Genomic DNA, 26913 nt, shown 5'->3' with positions numbered 1-26913 from the left:
ACTGATGTTGACTGGTTTCCTTCTATGAACTGTAATGCAGTCAAATCTTTGAACGTTGCATTAAAAATGTTGTTCAGCGTACATGACAATAATAGAAAAACATTTCTTTATAATATATATATATATATATATTCACAAAATGTTATCCTCTCTTGGATAAGGGGCAGTATTCTAACATCCAGATTAAGAGCGTGCCCAAAGTAAACTGCATGTTACTCAGGCCCAGAAGCTAGGATATGCAAATAATCGGTTATTTGGTTAGAAAACACTCTACAGTTTCAAAAAAATATTGAAATTATGTCTGTGAGTATAACAGAACTGATATGGCAGGCGAAACACCGAGGACACCATTTTATTTTAGTGCATTACACTTAAATAAGTTAAATATTTATAATACTGTAGTTCGCGCTCTGCAATTTCACAGGATGTTGGCCTACCCTCCCACACTACCGTCCCACCTGCCCATAAGAAGTTAAGTCCCAACACAGCACATAATGACATGAAAGGGAATTCTGACAGTGTAAAAGGCCCTTAGTTGACTGTAAAATGTTGTATTCTTTACCCATTTAAAGAGAAACAAGATTAAGATTAAAGATTCTCTCAGAGGACCCAACATGGGTCCCGGACCCCAAGTTTGGGAACCAGTGTGCTACTAACCTCTCTCCCTGCTTGCTTCAATGCTTTGTCTCTCTGTGTAGAACCTCTCTCCCTGCTTGCTTCAATGCTTTGTCTCTCTGTGTAGAACCTCTCTCCCTGCTTGCTTCAATGCTTCCTCTCTCTGTGTAGAACCTCTCTCCCTGCTTGCTTCAATGCTTTGTCTCTCTGTGTAGGACCTCTCTCCCTGCTTGCTTCAATGCTTCATCTCTCTGTGTAGAACCTCCCTCCCTGCTTGCTTCAATGCTTCGTCTCTCTGTGTAGAACCTCTGTCTCCTTCATTGCAGCCTGACTCAACACTGTGTCTCACTAATCTCTGTAAAGCAAAGTTATTTTGGTATGAGCTTAATTTCAGTCAACTGCTCCTGCTGAGGTCAGACTCTGTACAACATGAGCTTCTAACTTCATGCTTCTAGCCAGCTAGTTATAGCTAGCTACCTGGCTAACAGCCGGAGCCCTTGAGTGAGCTCGCTAGCTCAACATCTGACTGTAATATTATCAAGGCTTCCCCTACCCCGGTCAACTGCCCGGCACCCTCCACAGCAAACCGCCAATGCCACCACCATTTCTTCTTTACCCAAATCCAGATAGCTGATGATCTGAAAGAGCTGCAAAATCTGGACCCCCTACAAATCAGCCGGGCAAGACAATCTGGACCCTCTCTTTCTAAAAATGTCTGCCGAAAATGTTGCAACCCCTATTACCGGTCTGTTCAACCTCTCTCTCTGATAGTCTGAGATTCTCAAAGATTGGAAAGCTGCTTCGGGCATCCCCCTCTTCAAAAGGGGGAGACACTCTAGACCCAAACTGCTACAGACCTATATCTATCCTACCCTGTCTTTCAAAGGTCTACGAAAGTCAAGTTAACAAACAGATTTCCGACCATTTCGAATCCCACCATACCTTCTCCGCTATGCAATCTGGTTTCAGAGCTGAGGTGCACCCATGCACCTCAGACACACTCAATGTCCTAAACGACATCATAACCGCCATCGATAAGAGACATTACTGTGCAGCCGTATTCATTGACTGGCCATGGCGTTCGACTCTGTAAATCACCACATCCTCTTCGGCAGACTCGACAGCCTTGGTTTCTCTTGATTGCCTCGCCTGGTTTACCAACTACTTCTCTGATAGAGTTCCGTGTGTCAAATCAGAGGGCCTGTTGTCCGGACCTCTGGCAGTGTCTTTGGGGGTGCCACAGGGTTCAATTCTCGGGCCGACTCTCTTCTCAGTATACATCAATGATGTTGCTCTTGCTGCTGGTGAGTCTCTGATCCACCTCTACGCAGAGATCACCATTCTGTATACTTCTGGCCCCTCTTTGGACACTGTGTTAACTAACCTCCAGACGAGATTCAATGCCATACAACTCTTCTTTTGTGGCCTCCAACTGCTCTAAAACACAAGTAAAACTAAATGCATGCTATTCAACCAATCACTGCCCGCACCTGCTCGCCCGTCCAGCATCACTACTCTGGACGGTTCTGACTTAGAATATGTCGACAACTACAAATACCTAGGTGTCTCGTTAGACTGTTAACTCTCCTTCCAGACTCACATTAAGCATCTACAATCCAAAATTAAATCTAGAATTGGCTTCCAATATTGCAACAAAGCATCCTTCACTCATGCTGCCAAACATACCCTCGTAAAACTGACCATCCTACCGATCCTCGACTTCGGTGATGTCATCAAACTGGATGCAGTCTATCACAGTGCCATCCGTTTTGTAACCAAAGCCCCATATACTACCCAACACTGCGACCTGTACGCTCTCGTTGGTTGGCCCTCGCTTCATACTCGTCACCAAACCCACTGGCTACAGGTTATCTACAAGTCTCTGATAGGTAAAGCCCCGCGTTAGCTCATTGGTCACCATAGTAACACCCACTCGTAGCACGCGCTCCAGCAGGTATATCTCACTGGTCACCCCCAAAACCAATTCCTCCTTTGGTCGTCTTTCCTTCCAGTTCTCTGCTACCAATGACTGGAACGAACTGCAAAAATCACTGAAGCTGGAGACTCATATCTCCCTCACTAGCTTTAAGCACCAGCTGTCAGAGCAGCTCACAGATCACTGCACCTGTACATAGCCCATCGGTAAATAGCCCATCTGTAAATAGCCCATCCAACTACCTCATCCCCATATTGTATTTATTTATCTTGCTCCTTTGCACCCCAGTATCTCTACTTGCACATTCATCTTCTGCACATCTACCATTCCAGTGTTTAATTGCTATATTGTAATTACTTTGCCACCATGGCCTATTTATTGCCTTAACTCCCTTAACTTACCTCATTTGCACTCACTGTAGACTAGACTTTTTGTTTTCTTTTGTTCTATTGACTATGTTTTGTTTATTCAAACGTTATCTGTCACACGCACCAAATACAACAGGTTTCCTTTCCTACAAAAGTAGTTTGAAATGTTTGGACAAACCTTATAAAAGGTAACTTTTGTAGTCATTTTGGAACCGGTGTTTTCTGGATCAAACGCAACAAATGATGGTCTGTGTTTGTTTGCCTGGGTGCTATCGTCAGATAATAGCATTGTTTGCTTGGGTGCTATCGTCAGATAATAGCATTGTTTGCTTGGGTGCTATCGTCAGATAATAGCATTGTTTGCTTGGGTGCTATCGTCAGATAATAGCATTGTTTGCTTGGGTGCTATCGTCAGATAATAGCATTGTTTGCTTGGGTGCTATCGTCAGATAATAGCATTGTTTGCTTGGGTGCTATCGTCAGATAATAGCATTGTTTGCTTGGGTGCTATCGTCAGATAATAGCATTGTTTGCTTGGGTGCTATCGTCAGATAATAGCATTGTTTGCTGGGGTGCTATCGTCAGATAATAGCATTGTTTGCTTGGGTGCTATCGTCAGATAATAGCATTGTTTGCTGGGGTGCTATCGTCAGATAATAGCATTGTTTGCTGGGGTGCTATCGTCAGATAATAGCATTGTTTGCTTGGGTGCTATCGTCAGATAATAGCATTGTTTGCTGGGGTGCTATCGTCAGATAATAGCATTGTTTGCTGGGTGCTATCGTGCAGTCTATCGTCAGATAAAGCATCGTTTGCTTGGGTGCTATCGTCAGATAATAGCATTGTTTGCTTGGGTGCTATCGTCAGATAATAGCATTGTTTGCTGGGGTGCTATCGTCAGATAATAGCATCGTTTGCTGGGGTGCTATCGTCAGATAATAGCATTGTTTGCTTGGGTGCTATCGTCAGATAATAGCATTGTTTGCTTGGGTGCTATCGTCAGATAATAGCATCGTTTGCTGGGGTGCTATCGTCAGATAATAGCATTGTTTGCTGGGGTGCTATCGTCAGATAATAGCATCGTTTGCTGGGGTGCTATCGTCAGATAATAGCATTGTTTGCTGGGGTGCTATCGTCAGATAATAGCATTGTTTGCTGGGGTGCTATCGTCAGATAATAGCATTGTTTCCTGGGGTGCTATCCTCAGATAAAAGCATAGTTTGCTTTCGCCGTAAAGCATTTTTGAAATCTGACACGTTGGCTGGGTTCACAACAAGTGTAACTTTAATTTGGTATATTGAATGTGTGATTTCATGAAAGTTTAATCTTTATAGTAATTTAAAGGAATTTGGCGCTCTGCATTGTTACTGGATGTTGGCCAGTTGGGACGCGACCGTCCCACATCTCCCAGAGGTTAAGAACAAATTCTTATTTTCGATGATGGCCTAGGAACAGTGGGTAAACTGCCCTGTTCAGGGGCAGAACGACAGATTTGTACCTTGTCATCTCGGGTATTCGAACTTGCAACCTTTCGGTTACTAGTCCAACGCTCTAACCACTAGGATACCCTGCCGCCCCTTTTGAGCGAACTTAATGATGGTGTTAGAGTCGTGCCTGGCCGTGCAGTCATGGGTGAATAGGGAGTACAGGAGGGGACTGAGCATGGACCCCTGAGGGGCCCCTGTGTTGAAGATCAGCGTGGTGATGTGTTGTTACCAACACTTACCACCTGGGGGCGGACCATTAGGAAGTCCAGGATCCAGTTGCAGAGGGAGGTGTTAAGTCCCAGGGTCCTTTGCTTATTGATGAGCATTGAGGGCACTATGGTGTTGAACACTGGGCTGTAGTCAATGAACAGTATTCTCAACCCCCCGCCGCTCGGCCATTGAAAATGAATGGGCCACCCTGTCCGCCTCACGCTGTCTGCCAACGCCTTAAGAGTGAAAATATAGGACCTCCATTTTTTTTTTACCTTTATTTAACGAGGCAAGTCAGTTTAGAACAAATTCTTATTTTCAATGACAGATTTGTACCTTGTCAGCTCGGGGATTTGAACTTAAAACATTCCGGTTACTAGTCCAGCGCTCTAACCACTAGGCTACCCTGGTGCCCTCAATCTGGCCTCCCTGGAGAATATGACACATGTAACTACACTAGGCTGCTGGTTGGTCAGGCTGAAACCCCGCCCCCCCCACAGGTTATCCGGTTCCAAGGACCATGAAAAATAGATACCAATGCTAGAACATATTTGGTAGTGGAGTTCGATGGTTTGACAGGTCAATGGTAAAAAGGTCAAAGTTCGTACCCTCCACGGCAATGCGTTTCTTGGGCCAGTCCTTGGCGTCCCGTGATAAGACGAGGCTGGTGCGCACGCTGATGACACACTCCGTCATGTTGAACTCCAGCGAATAAAAACGCAGCATCTCCACCCACAGAAGACCCACCGATGGTGGAGAGACAGCGCTCTGGAACACCAGAGGAACCTGGAGAGAGACAAGCACTTGTTACACATACAGTGACAATATTATGTTTAACAGGGTCTATATGTGAGCACCAGGCTGACCACCCGCCACAGGGTGTAGTTACCCCCCCCCCTCAGGGTGTAGTTACCCCCCCACCCCCTACAGGGTGTAGTTACCCCCCTCGCCCCCACCAGGGTGTAGTTACACCCCCTCGCCCCCACCAGGGTGTAGTTACCCCCTCGCCCCCACCAGGGTGTAGTTACCCCCTCGCCCCCACAGGGTGTAGTTACCCCCTCCCCCCACAGGGTGTAGTTACCCCCTCCCCCCCAAGGTGTAGTTACCCCCCTCCCCCACAGGGTGTAGTTACCCCCCCACAGGGTGTAGTTACCCCCCCCCCCCACAGGGTGTAGTTACCTTGCCCTCCCACAGGGTGTAGTTACCCACCTCCCCTCCCACAGGGTGTAGTTACCTTGCCCTCCCACAGGGTGTAGTTACCACCCCCCCCCCCACAGGGTGTAGTTACCCCCTCCCTCCCACAGGGTGTAGTTACCTTGCCCTCCCACAGGGTGTAGTTACCTTGCCCTCCCACAGGGTGTAGTTACCCTCCCACAGGGTGTAGTTACCTTGCCCTCCCACAGGGTGTAGTTACCTTGCCCTCCCACAGGGTGTAGTTACCTTGCCCTCCCACAGGGTGTAGTTACCTTGCCCTCCCACAGGGTGTAGTTACCTTGCCCTCCCACAGGGTGTAGTTACCTTGCCCTCCCACAGGGTGTAGTTACCCCCCTCCCACAGGGTGTAGTTACCTTGCCCTCCCACAGGGTGTAGTTACCTTGCCCTCCCACAGGGTGTAGTTACCCCCCTCCCACAGGGTGTAGTTACCTTGCCCTCCCACAGGGTGTAGTTACCTTGCCCTCCCACAGGGTGTAGTTACCTTGCCCTCCCACAGGGTGTAGTTACCTTGCCCTCCCTGAAGATTTCTGGGGGTGAAGAGGAGTCCTTAGAGACGGGGTAGTAACCCCAGTGGACACAGCCATCCTCCATGTAGGTTAGACTGAAGTCATGTAGCCTGCTGATGGAGAACTCCTTTATCTGAGAATAAGGGGGAGGGGTGTTATGGTTAGATGTAGTACAGCCTGCTGATGGAGAACTCAGCAGGGTGGGTTGTTTCCTCTGCTGTGTGTGTGTGTGTGTGTGTTAGGTATTTTATTAGGATCCTCATTAGCTGTTGCGAAAGCAGCAGCTGCTCTTCCTGGGGTTCCACACAGAACATAAAACACAATACAGAACATTACTAGACAAGGGTTGTAAACTTTACGCATATTTGTACAGAACCGTGCGGTACGAGGACCTCGGTTGGGTCCGCACTGCGAACCAGAATGAAAACGTTAAAACAAGACTGCGTGTGTACCTCGTGTCCCAGGTAGGCAGGGAGGACGGGCCGTTTCCTCTGTTGGAGGAAGTAGATGACCATGAGAGCCAGGACGTACGAAGGCAGACCTCCCTCCTCCGCTCGGTCCACGTGACAGATCTGAGACAGTCAGACGGGGGAGCACACAATGTCAAAAACACTGTAAAGTCAGTCTTGGGACACAAAGGACAATTCTGAATATATGGAGTGAATCCTAACCGACACAAATCCAAGGTGAAGTTAATTTACCGATTATGTGAAAATGTGACTTAATTCACCCCTCAGTGATGAGGTGTTTAAAGGGCATAATGTCTGAGGAACCTCAGCGCCTCACCGAGAGATATAGCTAGGGCAGGGCAACTGGTGGCACGGGACTCCCTTTTTTGTAGACCCGCGGATCAACTCAAAGTCTTCTCTACGCCAAAATGGCAAAATGTCCAGAATTGCAGGGAAAATGTATCACATTCACATTTTTCTCTCCGCTATCAAGAGCCGAGAAAACAAAACTTAGGACCAAACAAACTCAGGGTCGGCTTCGACTGCATGTGTGGGGACGCATACCCACAAGCCACTGCTGACCCTCATGATAAGTTAGGATTCTTTGTGACCCCCACCCCCATCAAAGTTCCCCATGATCTAGAGGAAACACTGATAGGCTAACTGGTGATGTAACCAGGTATGAGGGCCAATGAATAAACTCACCCAGGCCCAGTGTCTGAAACCCAGGACCAGTGGCAGCAGGAGAGGCTCCCGACTGGACAGCTCAAACAGGAAGGAGGTGGTCAGGCAGGCGTTGTCATTTCCTGCGCTCACCTTACACACCAGACCACTTGGACAACAACAACAACAACAACCATCAGACAGGTTCTTCCTGAAAAACTACAGGTCCCCATCAGCCACACTTTCACATCAATCAGAAGGGAGATGTGGTTATATTCAGGAAGATTAGTGCTAAACAATACAACTGTCAGATAGCAGCACATGTGAAAGAACGTGATGATCCAGAACAATGGATGTGATTAATGAAGGACTGACCTGTCCTTGTCTTTACAGATGACCACCGGAACCCTGGCATGAAAGTCCACCTCCAGGTTACCGTAGAGATCTGGAAACAATCACCACCAACTCCATCATCAACATTATCTCAGGGGGGGGCGGGGTCACTCCACTAAATGACGATGCTAATGCTAACAGTATCATTGGTTATCATGGTGGTTTCTACAGTAGCGTGTCTCGAGGGGGGAACTGGTCAGTCATACTCACGGCTGACTGACAGACTCTTCTGGACCAGCAACAGAACGTCTGGCTGATGCATCTGTGAACATTGAATATTATTATTATTATTATTATATATATTAACATTGAAAAAAATGTATATAGAATTTAAAAGAATATATGATAGATTACACAGATATTCCCTTTGTGAACACAGACCCATTTCAAAACCTTAATAAAGTCATAGATTACAATATTATAGAGCTTCAGGAAAAACATGATCATCACAGCAAAATGGAAAATAAACGAATCATTCACTATTAGTCTAGGAACACACGCATCTCATTAGCAAGCAGGGCTACTCACACGCATCTCATTAGCAAGCAGGGCTACTCACACGCATCTCATTAGCAAGCAGGGCTACTCACACGCATCTCATTAGCAAGCAGGGCTACTCACACGCATCTCATTAGCAAGCAGGGCTACTCACACGCATCTCATTAGCAAGCAGGGCTACTCACACGCATCTCATTAGCAAGCAGGGCTACTCACACGCATCTCATTAGCAAGCAGGTCTACTCACACGCATCTCATTAGCAAGCAGGTCTACTCACACGCATCTCATTAGCAAGCAGGGCTACTCACACGCATCTCATTAGCAAGCAGGGCTACTCACACGCATCTCATTAGCAAGCAGGGCTACTCACACGCATCTCATTAGCAAGCAGGGCTACTCACACGCATCTCATTAGCAAGCAGGGCTACTCAGACGCATCTCATTAGCAAGCAGGGCTACTCACACGCATCTCATTAGCAAGCAGGGCTACTCACACGCATCTCATTAGCAAGCAGGGCTACTCACACGCATCTCATTAGCAAGCAGGTCTACTCACACGCATCTCATTAGCAAGCAGGGCTACTCACACGCATCTCATTAGCAAGCAGGGCTACTCACACGCATCTCATTAGCAAGCAGGGCTACTCAGACGCATCTCATTAGCAAGCAGGGCTACTCACACGCATCTCATTAGCAAGCAGGGCTACTCAGACGCATCTCATTAGCAAGCAGGGCTACTCAGACGCATCTCATTAGCAAGCAGGGCTACTCAGACGCATCTCATTAGCAAGCAGGGCTACTCACACGCATCTCATTAGCAAGCAGGGCTACTCAGACGCATCTCATTAGCAAGCAGGGCTACTCACACGCATCTCATTAGCAAGCAGGGCTACTCCCACGCATCTCATTAGCAAGCAGGGCTACTCCACACGCATCTCATTAGCAAGCAGGGCTACTCACACGCATCTCATTAGCAAGCAGGGCTACTCACACGCATCTCATTAGCAAGCAGGGCTACTCACACGCATCTCATTAGCAAGCAGGGCTACTCACATGAGGGGGGAACTGGATATCAATGTTGACATCAGAATCTTTGAAACCAAACTTGGTGCAGGAAGACCCATAGAGCCTGAGTTTCACCTCTGGGGGGGCAAATAGAGAACACACACACAAAAAAACATAAACCCTATTCATCCTTATTGATATTCTCATCTTTCTACTGTAAACATGCCTAGCCTTTCCAGGAAAAAACCCCACCTAAACTACATGTTCTGTAGACTTCCTCCCTGGCTAGAGTTTCTCCAGGACTCCCCATGTCCCCATCATTCCCACTCAGCAGGCTCGTCTAGTTCCAAATCCAATTCACATGCATATTAACCCACTCAGCAGGCTCGTCTAGTTCCAAATCCAATTCACATGCACATTAACCCACTCAGCACGCTCGTCTCGTTCCAAATCCAATTCACATGCACATTAACCCACTCAGCACGCTCGTCTCGTTCCAAATCCAATTCACATGCATATTAACACACACTTGTACCTGTGTTAAATAGGACAAATATATAATCACCCAACAAATGATTATAACTTTTAAACTAGAGGCCATGAATAAGTAAAAGAATGGCACCAGTTGGCCTGTAGGGGGTGTTGTTGTCAGCAGTAACACGTAAGCCCTTATTTTGGACATCTTGTTTGACAAGACTTGTTTGACAAGACTCCACTAAATATTAGGAACACCTGCTCTTTCCAGGTGAATCCAGGTGAAATCTATGATCCCTAATTGATGTAACTTGTTAAATTCACCTCTATCAGTGTAGGCGAAGGGGAGAAAATGGGTTTTTTCACACTGAACAGTTTCCTGTGTGTATCAAGAACGGTCCACCACCCAAAGGACATCCAGCCAACTTGACACAACTGTGGGAAGCATTGGACTCAACATGGGCCAGTATCCCTGTGGAATGTTTGACACCGCGTAGAGTCCATGACCTGACAAATTCAGGCTGTTATGAGGGCTAAACAGCGTGGCAACTCAACATTAGGAAGGCGTTCCTAATGTTTTGTACACTCAGTGTATGTAGGTGTCATTCCTCATGCTGAACAAATTTGTCTCAAGGACCCATAAGGATATATTCTCCTCCATCTTGGAAAAGCTTAGAAAAAGTTATCGTGAACCATAAGTCCAAATAACACCACACTTCCTGTGTTTGAGGAAAGCTAAGAGATTGGTTAAAAGGTGCTTACCTATAGAACAACGAGAGGAACTGCCCTTCCCTACCTTCAAACCCTACACCCCAACCCGAGCACTCCTCTGGTCTCTTGGCCCTTCCCCACCTTCAAACCCTACACCCCAACCCGAGCACTCCTCTGGTCTCTTGGCCCTCTCACCCCTACAGGACGGCAGCTCCCCTACGGGAAGGCAGCTCCCCTACGGGACGGCAGCTCCCCTACGGGACGGCAGCTCCCCTACGGGACGGCAGCTCCCCTACGGGACGGCAGCTCCCCTACGGGACGGCAGCTCCCCTACGGGACGGCAGCTCCCGCTCAGCCTAGTTCAAGCTCTTCTCTGTCCAGGCACCCCTAATGGTGGAACCAGCTTCCGACTGAAGGAAAACAGAGGCCATCTTCCAAAAACATCTAAAACCTCTTCAAAACAGTATCTTAAAGAGTAACCTCCCACCTGCACAAAAAAAAAAAAAAAAAAATTTTTTTTTTTTTTTTTTTTAAATAAACTGAACCAGCACTTGCAACCCCAATGCCACCATGGGGCATACTGTACACAACGTTGACATAAGCTAACCACACGCCCACACGCTGTCTGCCATCTTCCCGGTACAAACGGGATTCATCCGTGAAGAGCACACTTCTCCAGCGAGGCCAGTAGTCATCGAATGTGAGCATTTGCCCACTGAGGTCGGTTACGACGCCAAACTGTAGTCAAATCAAGACCCTGGTGGGTTGGCGCCCCCCCCCTTGGGTTGTGCCTTGGCGGAGATGTTTGTGGGCTATACTCGGCCTCGTCTCAGGATGGTAAGTTGGTGGTTGAAGATGTCCCTCTAGTGGTGTGGGGGCTGTGCTTTGGCAAAGTGGGTGGGGTTATATCCTTCCTGTTTGGCCCTGTCCGGGGGTACCATCGGATGGGGCCACAATGTCTCCTGACCCCTCCTGTCTCAGCCTCCAGTATTTATGCTGCAGTAGTTTATGTGTCGGGGGGCTAGGGTCAGTTTGTTATATCTGGAGTACTTCTCCTGTCCTATTCGGTGTCCTGTGTGAATTTAAGTATGCTCTCTCTAATTCTTTCTTTCTTTCTCCATCTCTAGGAGGACCTGAGCCCTAGGACCATGCCTCAGGACTACCTGGCATGATGATTCCTTGCTGTCCCCAGTCCTCGTGGCCGTGCTGCTGCTCCAGTTTCAACTGTTCTGCCTGCAGCTATGGAACCCTGACCTGTTCACCGGACGTGCTACCTGTCCCAGACCTGCTGTTTTTAACTCTCTAGAGACAGCAGGAGCAGTTGAGATACTCTGAATGATCGTCTATGAAAAGCCAACTGACATTTACTCCTGAGGGAGTTTTTCCTAGCCACCGTGCTTCTACACCTGCATTGCTTGCTGTTTAGGGTTTTAGGCTGGGTTTCTTTCCAGCACTTCGAGATATCAGCTGATGTGGTCTGTGGTTTAGGCCGGTTGGATGTACCCCCAAATTCTCAAAAAAGACATTGGAGGCGGCTTACAGTAGAGAAATTAACATTTGATCAGCTCTGTTGGACATTCCTGCAGTCAGCATGCCAATTGCACGCGAGACATCTGTGAAATTCTGTTGTCTGACAAAACTGCACATTTTAGAGTGGCTTTTTATTGTCCCCAAAACACTGGTCTAGTCTACACCTCTAGTCTAGTGTCCATTCTCTCACCAGGCAGGACGGCTGTTAGGACTTCCTGCATGTTGGAGACGATCTTTTGCCTGTTCTCTACATCCTGGTCACTCATCCCCCTCTCTCTGACCACACACTCCAGGGCCATGCCCACTGCTGCCACCTGCTCTGCCTTGGGGGGCGCAATCTCCGTCAGCATCTCCTCCTCACAACGCTCCTACAGAGGGCCGTCACAGAGCACACACACACACACACGTCATAATAAAACATTGTTATATCTTATTATTTTGAATAATATAACAATAGAATCAGCTGTTCTCACCTTGGCTCTCCTCTTGTGCCACTTGTCTTTGATGTGTCTGTGAGCTTCAGAGATAGAGTCCAGCAGTACCTCACACAGAGAGCAGGAGTAGACAGCACTGGGGTTACTGTGGGACCTCTGAGAGAGAGAGAGAGAGAGACAGAGAGAGCACTGGGGTTACTGTGGGACCTCAGAGAGAGAGAGCACTGGGGTTACTGTGGGACCTCAGAGAGAGACAGAGAGAGCACTGGGGTTACTGTGGGACCTCAGAGAGAGACAGAGAGAGCACTGGGGTTACTGTGGGACCTCAGAGAGAGAGAGCACTGGGGTTACTGTGGGACCTCAGAGAGAGAGAGCACTGGGGTTACTGTGGGACCTCAGAGAGAGAGAGAGCACTGGGGTTACTGTGGGACCTCAGAGAGAGAGAGCACTGGGGTTACTGTGGGACCTCAGAGAGAGAGAGCACTGGGGTTACTGTGGGACCTCAGACAGAGAGAGCACTGGGGTTACTGTGGGACCTCAGACAGAGAGAGCACTGGGGTTACTGTGGGACCTCAGACAGAGAGAGCACTGGGGTTACTGTGGGACCTCAGACAGAGAGAGCACTGGGGTTACTGTGGGACCTCAGACAGAGAGAGCACTGGGGTTACTGTGGGACCTCAGAGAGAGAGAGCACTGGGGTTACTGTGGGACCTCAGACAGAGAGAGCACTGGGGTTACTGTGGGACCTCAGACAGAGAGAGCACTGGGGTTACTGTGGGACCTCAGACAGAGAGAGCACTGGGGTTACTGTGGGACCTCAGAGAGAGAGCACTGGGGTTACTGTGGGACCTCAGACAGAGAGAGCACTGGGGTTACTGTGGGACCTCAGACAGAGAGAGCACTGGGGTTACTGTGGGACCTCAGACAGAGAGCACTGGGGTTACTGTGGGACCTCAGACAGAGAGAGCACTGGGGTTACTGTGGGACCTCAGACAGAGAGAGCACTGGGGTTACTGTGGGACCTCAGACAGAGAGAGCACTGGGGTTACTGTGGGACCTCAGACAGAGAGAGCACTGGGGTTACTGTGGGACCTCAGACAGAGAGAGCACTGGGGTTACTGTGGGACCTCAGACAGAGAGAGCACTGGGGTTACTGTGGGACCTCAGACAGAGAGAGCACTGGGGTTACTGTGGGACCTCAGACAGAGAGAGCACTGGGGTTACTGTGGGACCTCAGAGAGAGAGAGCACTGGGGTTACTGTGGGACCTCAGAGAGAGAGAGCACTGGGGTTACTGTGGGACCTCAGAGAGAGAGAGCACTGGGGTTACTGTGGGACCTCAGAGAGAGGGCAGTCAGTGGCAGAGTGGCCATAGAGTACACAGTAATCAATCCCCTGATTAGTTGAAATCAGTTGTGTGAATGTGAAGCCAGAACATCACATGTACAATGTAGGGGACAGTGAAGCACTGTGTTCTCAAAGTACATCGAGAAGCCAGCCAGCGTTTCCTGGCTGTCCAGCAGAGGCAATTTCTAAAAACATAATTCCACTTTGACATTATGGGGTATTGTGTGTAGGCCAGTGACAACACTCAATTTAATCGCATTTAAATTCAGGCTGTAAAAACAAAAAAATGAGGAACAATTCAAGGCGAGTGAATACACCACCACCGACACTGAATATACTAGAATATAGATAATATAGAATATAGAATATAATATACTAGTGACTGTGCTATCACAGCTAACCTTGTAGGTAAATATTATGTTGTTTGCGTTCACATTTTTGTTGGCTTTTATAAATCGTGACAGAAATTGAAGTGAATAGAAAGCTAGCTAACAAGGTTAGCGGAATTCTCAAAACAAAACGTCATTGATGGTCGCTACTTCCTGCCCCTCATGCTAGCCTACACAGTCAAATATCCCTTCAGAAAGGTAAAGATATTGATATGGTGAGCATTGGCTAGCATCGCAGACCATTTCCCCTTCTCTTGCTGCAGCCTTAGCTCATCTCTGAAACAGGTTTCCCTCAAGATTTTCCCGATTTTATTTAGCGTCGTCCATCATTCCTTCAAATCTGACCAGTTTCCCAGTCCCTGCCGATGGAAAAACATCCCCACAGCATGATGCTGCCACCACCATGCTTCACTGTGGGGATGATATTCTCGGGGTGATGAGGTGTTGGGTTTGCGCCAGACATAGCATTTTCCTTGATGGCCAAAGAGCTACATGTTCGTCTCATCTGACCAGAGTTTCTTCTTCCATATGTCTGGGGAGTCTCCCACATGCCTTTTGGCAATTTTTTTCTTAAAGCAATGGCTTTTTTTCTGGCCACTCTTCCGTACAGCCCAGCTCTGTGGAGTGTACGGCTTAAAGTCGTCCTATGGACAGATACTCCACAATCTCTTCCACAATCTCTTCAGGGTTATCTTTGGTCTCTTTGTTGCCTCTCTGATTAATGCCCTCCTTGCCTGGTCCGTGAGTTTTGGTGGGAGGCCCTCTCTTGGCAGGTTTGTTGTTGTTGTGCCATATTCTTTCCATTTTTTAATAATGGATTTAATGGTGCTCCGTGGAATGTTCAAATATATTTTTTAGAACCCAACCCTGATCTGTACTTCTCCACAACTTCCCTGACCTGTTTGGAGAGCTCCTTGGTTTTCATGGTGCCCCTTGCTCTTGGTGGTGCCCCTTGCTCTTGGTGGTGCCCCTTGCTCTTGGTGGTGCCCCTTGCTCTTGGTGGTGTTGCAGACTCTGGTTATTTTCCAAACAGGTGTGTATATACACTCCCCCAAAAAATAGAGGGAACACTTAAACAACACAATGTAACTCCAAGTCAATGACACTTCTGTGAAATCAAACTGTCCACTTAGGAAGCAACACTGATTGACAATACATTTCACATGCTGTTGTGCAAATGGAATAGACAACAGGTGGAAATTATAGGCAATTAGCAAGACACTAGTTGAGAACAAGTTCCCAATGGCCAAGAAAAGAGTGGTTCTGCAGGTGGTGACCACAGACCACTTCTCAGTTCCTAGGCTTCCTGGCTGATGTTTTGGTCACTTTTGAATGCTGGCGGTGCTTTCACTCTAGTGGTAGCATGAGACAGAGTCTACAACCCACACAAGTGGCTCAGGTAGTGCAGCTCATCCAGGATGGTACATCAATGCGAGCTGTGGTAAGAAGGTTTGCTGTGTCTGTCAGCGTAGTGTCCAGAGCATGGAGGCTCTACCAGGAGACAGGCCAGTACATCAGGAGACGTGGAGGAGGCCGTAGGAGGGCAACAACCCAGCAGCAGGACCGCTACCTCCGCCTTTGTGCAAGGAGGAGCAGGAGGAGCACTGCCAGAGCCCTGCAAAATGACCTCCAGCAGGCCACAAATGTTCATGTGTCTGCTCAAACAGTCATGAGGGTGGTATGAGGGCCCGACGTCCACAGGTGGGGGTTGTGCTTACAGCCCAACACCGTGCAGGACGTTTGGCATTTGCCAGAGAACATCAAGATTGGCAAATTCGCCACTGGCGCCCTGTGCTCTTCACAGATGAAAGCAGGTTCACACTGAGCACATGTGACATACGTGACAGAGTCTGGAGACACCGTGGAGAACATTCTGCTGCCTGCAACATCCTCCAGCATGACCGGTTTGGCAGTGGGTCAGTCATGGTGTGGGGTGGCATTTCTTTGGGGGCCGCACAGCCCTCCATGTGCTCGCCAGAGGTAGCCTGACTGCCATTAGGTACCGAGATGAGATCCTCAGACCCCTTGTGAGACCATATGCTGGTGCGGTTGGCCCTGGGTTCCTCCAAATGCAAGACAATGCTAGACCCCTCATGTGGCTGGAGTGTGTCAGCAGTTCCTGCAAGAGGAAGGCATTGATGCTATGGACTGGCCCGCCCCAGACCCTGAGCACATCTGGGACATCATGTCTCGCTCCATCCACCAACGCCACCAGGAGTTGGCGGATGCTTTAGTCCAGGACTGGGAGGAGATCCCTCAGGAGACCATCCGCCACCTCATCAGGAGCATGCCCAGGTGTTGTAGGGAGGTCATACAGGCACGTGGAGGCCACACACACTACTGAGCCTCATATTGACTTGTTTTAAGGACAGTACATCAAAGTTGGATCAGCCTGTAGTGTGGTTTCCAAATCCAGACCTCCATGGGTTGATAAATTTGATTTCCATTGATAATTTGTGTGTGATTTTGTTGTCAGCACATTCAACTATGTAAAGAAAAAAGTATTTAATAAGAATATTTCATTCATTCAGATCTAGGATGTGTTATTTTAGTGTTCCCTTTATTTATTTTTATATAAATATATAGACAGGAAGCAGATCCTGCTTCTGTTTCCTGTTTGAGTGTTTAATAACTTACTATGAGCCCTAAGCCTCATGCAACAGCAAAATGTCAGATAAAGCTATTTCCCAGATTTCAGTTGTTTTTAATCTCTGCAGTAATAATAAAGACTCTCATCCCCCCCCCCATTAGAACAGACTGCTATTACTTATAATTTATTTAATGTTCTTTACACTGTTCCAAACAGGAAGTAAAATAATATTATAATCCAACTGCACCTGTTTTGTCACATAATATGCACACAGCTCTCACTCCTATACACTAATTTATCTTGATCTCCTTACTGGTATTTTTTACAATTATTACTTATTATAATGATGATAATAATAATAATAATAATGTCGTTATTATTAGTGGTCTTAGTATAGCAGTCTTGTATAACCACCGTCGAGACAATACAGTGCCACTGACACGGCCTGCAACGAAAACATGCGGTCTCTCCTTCACTGCAGCCGAGGTGAGTAAGACATTTAAACGTGTCAACCCTCGCAAGGCTGCAGGCCCAGACGGCATCCCCAGCCGCGCCCTCAGAGCATGCGCAGACCAGCTGGCCGGTGTGTTTACGGACATATTCAATCAATCCCAAAACCAGTCTGCTGTTCCCACATGCTTCAAGAGGGCCACCATTGTTCCTGTTCCCAAGAAAGCTAAGGTAACTGAGCTAAACGCCTATTTCCGTCATCATGAAGCGCTTTGAGAGACTAGTCAAGGACCATATCACCTCCACCCTACCTGACACCCTAGACCCACTCCAATTTGCTTACCGCCCAAATAGGTCCACAGACCATGCAATCTCAACCACACTGCACACTGCCCTAACCCACCTGGACAAGAGGAATACCTATGTGAGAATGCTGTTCACCGACTACAGCTCTGCATTCAACACCATAGTACCCTCCAAGCTCGTCATCAAGCTCGAGACCCTGGGTCTCGACCCACGCCCTGTGCAACTGGGTACTGGACTTCCTGACGGGCCGCCCCCGGGTGGTGAGGGTAGGCAACAACATCTCCTCCCCGCTGATCCTCAACACGGGGGCCCCACAAGGGTGCGTTCTGAGCCCTCTCCTGTACTCCCTGTTCACCCACGACTGCGTGGCCACGCACGCCTCCAACTCAATCATCAAGTTTGCGGCGCACACAACAGTGGTAGGCTTGATTACCAACAACGACGAGACGGCCTACAGGGAGGAGGTGAGGGCCCTCGGAGTGTGGTGTCAGGAAAATAACCTCACACTCAACGTCAACAAAACTAAGGAGATGATTGTGGACTTCAGGAAACAGCAGAGGGAACACACCCCTATCCACATCGATGGAACAGTAGTGGAGAGGGTAGCAAGTTTTAAGTTCCTCGGCATACACATCACAGACAAACTGAATTGGTCCACTCACACTGACAGCGTCGTGAAGAAGGCGCAGCAGCGCCTCTTCAACCTCAGGAGGCTGAAGAAATTCGGCTTGTCACCAAAAGCACTCACAAACTTCTACAGATGCACAATCGAGAGCATCCTGGCGGGCTGTATCACCGCCTGGTACGGCAACTGCTCCGCCCTCAACCGTAAGGCTCTCCAGAGGGTAGTGAGGTCTGCACAATGCATCACCGGGGGCAAACTACCTGCCCTCCAGGACACCTACACCACCCGATGTTACAGGAAGGCCATAAAGATCATCAAGGACATCAACCACCCGAACCACTGCCTGTTCACCCCGCTATCATCCAGAAGGCGAGGTCAGTACAGGTGCATCAAAGCTGGGACCGAGAGACTGAAAAACAGCTTCCATCTCAAGGCCATCAGACTGTTAAACAGCCACCACTAACATTGAGTGGCTGCTGCCAACACACTGTCATTGACACTGACCCAACTCCAGCCACTTTAATAATGGGAATTGATGGGAAATGATGTAAATATATCACTAGCCACTTTAAACAATGCTACCTTATATAATGTTACTTACCCTACATTATTCATCTCATATGCATACGTATATACTGTACTCTACATCATCGACTGCATCCTTATGTAATACATGTATCACTAGCCACTTTAACTATGCCACTTTGTTTACATTGTCTACATACTCATCTCATATGTATATACTGTACTCGATACCATCTACTGTATGCTGCTCTGTACCATCACTCATTCATATATCCTTATGTACATATTCTTTATCCCCTTACATTGTGTATAATAAATTATTATTATTATTATTATTAGTATTGTGTATATAAATAATCACTGGCGCTCCAGAGAAAGGGGGGTCTAGGAGCAGTGTTGTGAGTATTATTATTATTAAATAGTATATATAATTATTTTTTCTTCTCTCCATTAGAACCAACTCTCCGGTGCACTTCATGTGTTGTTTACATTTCCAAAATGGTCACAAAAAAAAATATTTTGTAATCTAACATCAACTGTTTGGCACACACAATACTCACAACACTGCTCCTAGACCCTCCTTTCTCTGGAGCGCCAGTGATTATATATATATATATATATATAGATATCTCCGGTGCACTTCATGTGTTGCTCCTAGACCTTCCTTTCTCTGGAGCGCCAGTGATCTCCACAACAAACTCAAATGTCTTCCACACATCTGCCTTTCCCTTTCCCACCTGAGCAACCAGTTAATCCGGTTTGAGTTTATTTTTCACGTCCTCCTCCGCGTTCATTTTGCTTCCACGTGTTACAGTGTTCATGGTTTTGCTATATCCAATGTATTGATGTGATTATGATAGGCTATAGGAGGAGGTCACATGCATATAGAGGTCAGGCCCTATTGGTCACATACATGCGATGGGAAAGAGGGATACCTAGTCAGTTGTCCAACTGAATGCATTCAACTGAAATGTGTCTCTGAATCAGAGAGGTGTTTGTCTTCCCCATTTAACCCAACCCCTCTGAATCAGAGAGGTGTGTCTTCCCCATTTAACCCAACCCCTCTGAATCAGAGAGGTGTGTCTTCCCCATTTTTGTCTTCCCCATTTAAACCCCTCTGAATCAAGTGTGTCTTCCCCCCTCTGAATCAGAGAGGTGTGTCTTCCCCATTTAACCCAACCCCTCTGAATCAGAGAGGTGTCTTCCCATTTAACCCAACCCTCTTTGTCTTCCCAACCCCTTTAACCCAACCCCTCTGAATCAGAGAGGGTGTTTGAATCTTCCCCATTTAACCCAACCCCTCTGAATCAGAGAGGGTGTGTCTTCCCCATTTAACCCAACCCCTCTGGATCAGAGAGGTGTCTTCCCCATTTAACCCAAACCCTCTGTCTTCCCCATTTAACCCAACCCCTCTGAATCAGAGAGGTGTGTCTTCCCCATTTAACCCAACCCTCTGAATAACCCATTTAACCCCCTCTGGATCAGAGAGGTGTGTCTTCCCCATTTAACCCAACCCCTCTGAATCAGAGAGGTGTGTCTTCCCCATTTAACCCCAACCCCTCTGAATCAGAGAGGTGTGTCTTCCCCATTTAACCCAACCCCTCTGAATCAGAGAGGTGTGTCTTCCCCATTTAACCCAACCCCTCTGAATCAGAGAGGTGTGTCTTCCCCATTTAACCCAACCCCTCTGAATCAGAGAGGTGTGTCTTCCCCATTTAACCCAACCCCTCTGAATCAGAGAGGTGTGTCTTCCCCATTTAACCCAACCCCTCTGAATCAGAGAGGTGTGTCTTCCCCATTTAACCCAACCCCTCTGAATCAGAGAGGTGTGTGTGGGGCTGCCTTAATCGACAACCACGTCTTCGGCGCCCGGGGAACAGTGGGTTAACTGCCTCGCTCAAGGGCAGAACGACATATTTTTACCTCGTTAGCTCGGATGCTTACATGTTTCATGTAAAGAGAGCATGGGTTGAGGGAATAGAGAATGTTTTTCCTAAACAAATGAGCGATTTCGGTAAAAAAATCATTTTTCAGTCAGAAACAAGAAAGTAACTAAATGGCTGAAATTATGTTGCAGCTTCAGGACGGACAATAAACACTCGCTGTGCTGTGGTGCCCATTTCATCAGGCTCTTTGTTGAGCCATTTTTGTGTCTTAATTATTTAATTAAACTGTGTGCTTAAAGCATCAGACAAGCTCAGTGCCTATGTAGTTGATTTGATTCAAAACACATGGGGTGTGTCTATACGGGGAAAATAAGTTTAAACATTTCGACAAATTGACTCTCGGGCCAACCAGATCATTTTTTTGTTGTCGTTGTTGTCGGGGACAGCCCTAGTACCCTCAAATATGAATCACTTAGGAGAGACAAATTTTCACCGGCCCTTTTGACGGCAGGTGGTTAGTGTGGTAACAGGGTTCGGCTGTCTGTTGAAGCAAACATAAACTAATGTTGACCAACAACCAAGCGTTTAAAAACAACCGAGCGGGAGAAAGGCTATCCAGACTTTTCTGAGTAGTGAATTTAAAATGTTTAAAAGAAGAAGAGGGACAAAGTAGCTGCCCGAAAAGAAGTCCGTAACTTGCTGTTTAGCACACTGGATGGGAGTTGAGTGACGCTCCTCCTCTCCGGACGGATGGCTCACCTTCTTTAGACGGAAGATCTTCTCCCTGCCAATCTTGTCCTCCGCCTGTTTCAGTCCCAGCAGCTCTTTGGCTGACAGAGCCGACTCATCCACCACTGGCCCATGGTCCTCCTCACCTAGACCCCGCCTCCAGTTATGGTTTCTACGATTCCTGCCCCCTGGAAGCACACAAATTATGTTAGCCATAGTCCTCCCCCCGCGGAGACAAAAAACTACGTTACCTAGAGCACTTCACACACTTTCATGACTCCCCCGCTGTGTTTGAGACTATTACATCCATAATGTATCATGGGTAAATTATGACTGACTGATCTACAAATAATATTGAGTCGTTAATTATGATGCGAGATGATGGGTCTCAACTCCCCTTTTGAAGTGGAACGCGCCCCTACTGAAGATAAGACAGGAGAACTTTGTTTGGGTTGGCTGAGCTGTGAGGTGTGTTGTCTGCGGTCTCTCTCCTGCCATAATGCTCCCTGTCCTATCTTCCTGACTACATTATCTACACGCCCGGCCACATCATCCACCCGCCCGGCCGCATCATCCACCCGCCCGGCCACATCATCCACCCGCCCGGCCACATCATCCACCCGCCCGGCCACATCATCCACCCGCCCGGCCACATCATCCACCCGCCCGGCCACATCATCCACCCGCCCGGCCACATCATCCACCCGCCCGGCTACATTACCCACCCACCCGGCTACATTATCTACCCACCCGGCTACATTATCTACACTCGTGGACACCCCACCCGCCAGGAGGTGTTGGTTTACCTGAGTGATGTGTGTTGTCAACATTGTCTCTCCTCTGCTCCCTGTCCTCTCCCTGAGAAGTTCTCCTCCAGCGTTGTGTCGGGCGCTCTCTCCAGTTCTCCTCCCGGTCCTCGGCCTGCTGGCTCTCTGGGTACCTGCAAATAGTGTTAGCATGGCAACTTAGCATGACATGTTTTCCCATGAGAAATGATAACTATTTATATAATAATATAATAATATAATAATAATAATAATATATATGCCATTTAGCAGACGCTTTTATCCAAAGCGACTTACAGTCATGTGTGCATACATTCTACGTATGGGTGGTCCCGGGGATCGAACCCACTACCCTGGCGTTACAAGCGCCATGCTCTACCAACTGAGCTACAGAAGGCTCTCTGGAAGCTACCTGGCTCTCTGGAAGTCCTCCCTCTGTGAGGGGCTGTGGCCCTCCTTGAATCCCCCTGCAGGGGAGCTGCTCTGGGGCTCCATCGCTCCCTTCTTGGAGCTGGCGTGGTGAAGCCCTCCGTGGCCTCCCCTCTTCCCCTGGCCACGCCTCTCCGGCTTGGGGCTGTATCCTCTCCCTGCATCCTGGTTCCTCCAGGTCTCAGCCTCGTCTGCTACCGGGCCCCTCTCCCGGCCTTCCTTCTTGGGGTAGCGTGGCCTGCCTCCTGACTCTTCCATGGTGTTTCTACTAGGCCTGTGATGTGACAACGAGAGGGAGATGTCATCCATTACTACCCCTGGGGAATGTAGTGGCCACTAGCTCTGGCCCAGGGTGTTAAAGAAGCCCCGGACAATACATACGTGGCTACGAGCTCGTAAAGACATCACATATAAGGACAGTTCATTAATTTGGCTTACTTCTATATCTGTTAGCTAACTAGCTACTTCCTTAAAACTTAAGTGAGTTAATTCGCTATCATGCCAAACTGCTAGTCAACTAGGTAGCTATGAAGACTCACTCAGGAATGGGAACGGAGACAGATAAATAGTTTTAGATGCAATGAGTACTTTACTGAAAAGTTGTGTCTCCCATTTCTCCAGGAAGTCCTCTCTCAACAACCCACTTCAATACCCAATGATATTTAGCGTGATAGTATAATATACCATAACCACTGACTGATCTACAAACAACCTTACATCAAAAAATAACCAGTCATTATTATTTGTAGATCAGTCAGTCACATTTTACCCATGATACATCACAGTTTTGATCCACCCGAACAAATACTTAGTCTGAATACATAACAATGGCGTTAATTAGCCATCTGCTAGCTAACTATGAAGGCCCAACTGTTTAGTAACAATTGGTAGTAAGTGTGGTTGACTATTTCATGTTATTGAACACATTAACTAAGCCATTGCGTTACATTTTTAAAACAACTTGACTGGCAGGTGTTTGTTTTTGTTTTCTTCCCGAGTGTTAGCTATCTAACTTTAGCATGTTAGCATGTTGTCACAAGGTTACTGGCTAACTACGCTAGCCACCATGACTTGACATTTAGCAACTTGTCGCTCAGCTTAAAGGACTATGTGCTGACAAGTGTTGGATCTATTCTGTACAACTGGCTAATTTGACTACAAAACCAGTAACTAACCTGGTCTGATTTCACAATCTGTGACCTTTCTGTTTTTGTCGAATGAAACCGCTAACACCAGTTACTGTGTTTAGCTCGCTAGCTACACTAGCCTGTTAGCTATCCCGCTACTCATGTTACCTGTCTTTTGGGGTTGCCCTGCTAGCTACTACACAAACATAAACGGTGACCATAATATTTAGAAATACCTTGAGTGTTTGTATGGGCAGCATACTCCTGTGTTTATTCGTTATGGTATCGCTAGTTGGCCACAAACACCTTCCGCACCAACACAATGTTCTACGCACAAGAGTTTCCAGGGGAAGAGCAAAACATGTTTCCTGATGACGTTGAAATACACGTTTCACGTATTTATCTTATTTATTTTTGGTTTGTTGAGTGGTTACTGCACTCTACTGGTGAAAAGAGTGAATGACATGGAAATGGATTTTTAATTCAGAGGTGACACTGCCAAGTCATTCAATAAAGGAGCCCTTTGGGATATGGAGAGAGTTGGTTACAAATTAAGATTTTCGTTACTTGTGGAATATCGAAGCTCTAAATAAAGATTAATCAAGCTGGATGTTAAACCATGTTATCCATTTAGGGCTGGTTTCCCAGACACAGATTAAGAAGGGGTGGTAGGTAGACTGGCGGTTAGGAGCGTTGGGCCAGGAACAGCAAAGTTGCTGGATCGAATCTCAGAGCTGACAAGGTAAAAATCTGTTGTTCTACCCCTGAGCAAGGCAATTAACCCTAATTTGTCCAGGGTTGCCGTCAAGAATTGCTGACCCTGGCCGCGACCCCAGTCTCCGAGGGTCTCAGGGGGAGTGCGATATGCCAAAATCACATTTCCATTTCACACCTCACACCTGTACAGGTTACCCACTTGTAAATGCGGTGAAACAGGACTATTATAAGCAGTCAATAATTTAAATGCGCAGTTAAGCACTTTAGACCTCATGTTAGCTCATTCAGCACAAACACAGTTCGTAGGTCAGTGTGATCACAGTTAACATGAGCTTCGTCCTAAACAATACCCTCTTTCCTATACAGTGCACTACTTTTGACCAGAACCCTATGGGACCTGGTCACAAGTAGTGCACTATATAGGGAATAGGGCCCTGGTCTAAAGTAGTGTACTATATAGGGAATAGGGCCCTGGTCTAAAGTAGTGCACTATATAGGGAATAGGGTCCTGGTGTAAAGTTGTGCACTATATAGGGAATAGGGTCCTGGTGTAAAGTTGTGCACTATATAGGGAATAGGGGTCTGGTCTAAAGTAGTGCACTATATAGGGAATAGGGCTCTGGTCTAAAGTAGTGCACTATATAGGGAATAGGGCCCTGGCCTAAAGTAGTGCACTATATAGGGTTAGGCAAGTCAGTTAAGAACAAATTCTTATTTGAAATGACAGCCTTCCCCAGCCAAACGCGGACGACGCCGGGCCAATTGTGCTCCTTCCTATGGGACTCCCAATCACGGCCGTGATACAGCGTGGATTCGAACCAGGGACTGTAGAGACACCTTTTGCACTGAGATGCAATGCCTTAGGCCACTGCGTCCTTGACCTGAGTCTAGCAAACACATGTCAAATACATGTAATATCCAGTGGTCGGTTTTCTGGTTGCTTGATGTGTATTTTTATTTATTTACTTTTCTGCTCTTTTGCACACCAATATCTCTACCTGTACATGCCCATCTGATCATTTATCACTCCAGTGTTAATCTGCAAAATTGTATTATTCGCCTACCTCCTCATGCCTTTTGCACACATTGTATATAGACTGCCCATTTTTTTCTACTGTGTTATTGACTTGCTAATTGTTTACTCCATGTGTAACTCTGTTGTCTGTTCACACTGCTATGCTTTATCTTGGCCAGGTCGCAGTTGCAAATGAGAACTTGTTCTCAACTAGCCTACCTGGTTAAATAAAGGTGAAATAAAAAATAAAATAAATAAAAATAAAATAAAAAATCTCAAAGTTAGGTTTTTAGTGAGTTCAGTTGACTATTTACCATTCTGTTGGACCTGGAAGACAAAACATTTCTGTTTTTAGTAGTAAATGAACAGTCTGGAGTCTATTGAACTGCCATTTTGCTCCAGTTTATAGTGAGGGAGAAAGCCAATAATCCAACTTAATCCAGTTTACTTTGGAACACGAGGGAATATTGATCAACTTCATTGAATTCGATGTTCACAAATAAATTATGTTGTCATGTTTCAACCGTTACCTGAAATGAAGTATATGTCCTTTTCAGCTCATTGTGTAGTGACGAATAACCCTCCATACCACCCTCCATACCACCCTCCGTACCACCCTCCATACCATCCTCCGTACCATCCTCCATACCATCCTCCATACCATCCTCCATACCATCCTCCATACCATCCTCCGTACCACCCTCACAACCACCCTCCATACCACCCTCCATACCACCCTCCGTTCCACCCTCCATACCACCCTCCGTACCACCCTCCATACCATCCTCCATACCATCCTCCGTACCACCCTCACAACCACCCTCCATACCACCCTCCGTACCACCCTCCATACCACCCTCCGTACCACCCTCCATACCACCCTCCATACCACCCTCCGTACCACCCTCCATACCACCCTCCATACCACCCTCCATACCACCCTCCGTACCACCCTCCATACCACCCTCCGTACCACCCTCCATACCACCCTCCGTACCACCCTCCATACCACCCTCACAACCACCCTCCATACCACCCTCACAACCACCCTCTGTACCACCCTCCATACCACCCTCCGTACCACCCTCACAACCACCCTCCGTACCACCCTCCGTACCACCCTCCGTACCACCCTCCATACCACCCTCCATACCACCCTCACAACCACCCTCCATACCACCCTCCGTACCATCCTCCATACCATCCTCCATACCACCCTCCATACCACCCTCCATACCACCCTCACAACCACCCTCCATACCACCCTCCATACCACCCTCCGTACCACCCTCCATACCACCCTCCATACCACCCTCCATACCACCCTCCGTTCCACCCTCCATTCCATCCTCCGTACCACCCTCCGTACCACCCTCCGTACCACCCTCCATACCACCCTCCGTACCACCCTCCGTACCACCCTCCATACCACCCTCCATACCACCCTCCATACCACCCTCCATTCCACCCTCCGTTCCATCCTCCGTACCACCCTCCGT

At 47.6% G+C, this 26913-nt stretch overlaps 1 protein-coding gene and 2 long non-coding RNA genes across 3 annotated transcripts in view; 1 reads left to right on the top strand and 2 right to left on the bottom strand.

Annotated features, from left to right (window-relative positions):
* The window catches only part of LOC118378004 (terminal uridylyltransferase 7-like), a 58871-nt gene extending 34811 nt beyond the window's left edge, over nucleotides 1–24060 (bottom strand). The window contains exons 1-13 of the mRNA XM_052479969.1: nucleotides 23919–24060; nucleotides 22539–22829; nucleotides 22148–22281; nucleotides 21372–21529; nucleotides 12535–12651; nucleotides 12252–12429; nucleotides 9395–9483; nucleotides 8053–8104; nucleotides 7825–7894; nucleotides 7492–7618; nucleotides 6790–6909; nucleotides 6339–6470; nucleotides 5225–5402 (exon numbers count right to left, since the gene is read on the bottom strand). Coding sequence (XP_052335929.1) covers nucleotides 5225–5402; nucleotides 6339–6470; nucleotides 6790–6909; nucleotides 7492–7618; nucleotides 7825–7894; nucleotides 8053–8104; nucleotides 9395–9483; nucleotides 12252–12429; nucleotides 12535–12651; nucleotides 21372–21529; nucleotides 22148–22281; nucleotides 22539–22813 — 1630 coding nt within the window. The 5' untranslated portion in view covers nucleotides 22814–22829; nucleotides 23919–24060. The remainder of the gene's footprint in view (nucleotides 1–5224; nucleotides 5403–6338; nucleotides 6471–6789; nucleotides 6910–7491; nucleotides 7619–7824; nucleotides 7895–8052; nucleotides 8105–9394; nucleotides 9484–12251; nucleotides 12430–12534; nucleotides 12652–21371; nucleotides 21530–22147; nucleotides 22282–22538; nucleotides 22830–23918) is intronic.
* On the top strand, nucleotides 8202–9387 carry LOC127911869 (uncharacterized). Its single transcript, XR_008079733.1, has 3 exons — nucleotides 8202–8577; nucleotides 8795–8887; nucleotides 9292–9387. It is a non-coding gene; the product is annotated as an uncharacterized LOC127911869 (long non-coding RNA).
* LOC127911871 (uncharacterized) lies at nucleotides 13183–15416 on the bottom strand. The gene is made up of 3 exons (XR_008079736.1): nucleotides 13448–15416; nucleotides 13345–13414; nucleotides 13183–13311 (listed from the first exon to the last, which is right to left on the bottom strand). It is a non-coding gene; the product is annotated as an uncharacterized LOC127911871 (long non-coding RNA).
* Nucleotides 24061–26913: the final 2853 nt, after the last annotated feature.

The sequence above is a fragment of the Oncorhynchus keta genome, chromosome 25 (genome assembly GCF_023373465.1).
Source record: "Oncorhynchus keta strain PuntledgeMale-10-30-2019 chromosome 25, Oket_V2, whole genome shotgun sequence".
Taxonomy (NCBI): Eukaryota; Metazoa; Chordata; class Actinopteri; order Salmoniformes; family Salmonidae; genus Oncorhynchus; species Oncorhynchus keta.
The sequence above is the reverse complement of the archived record's forward strand: the minus strand, read 5'-3'. Positions and strand labels throughout refer to the sequence as shown.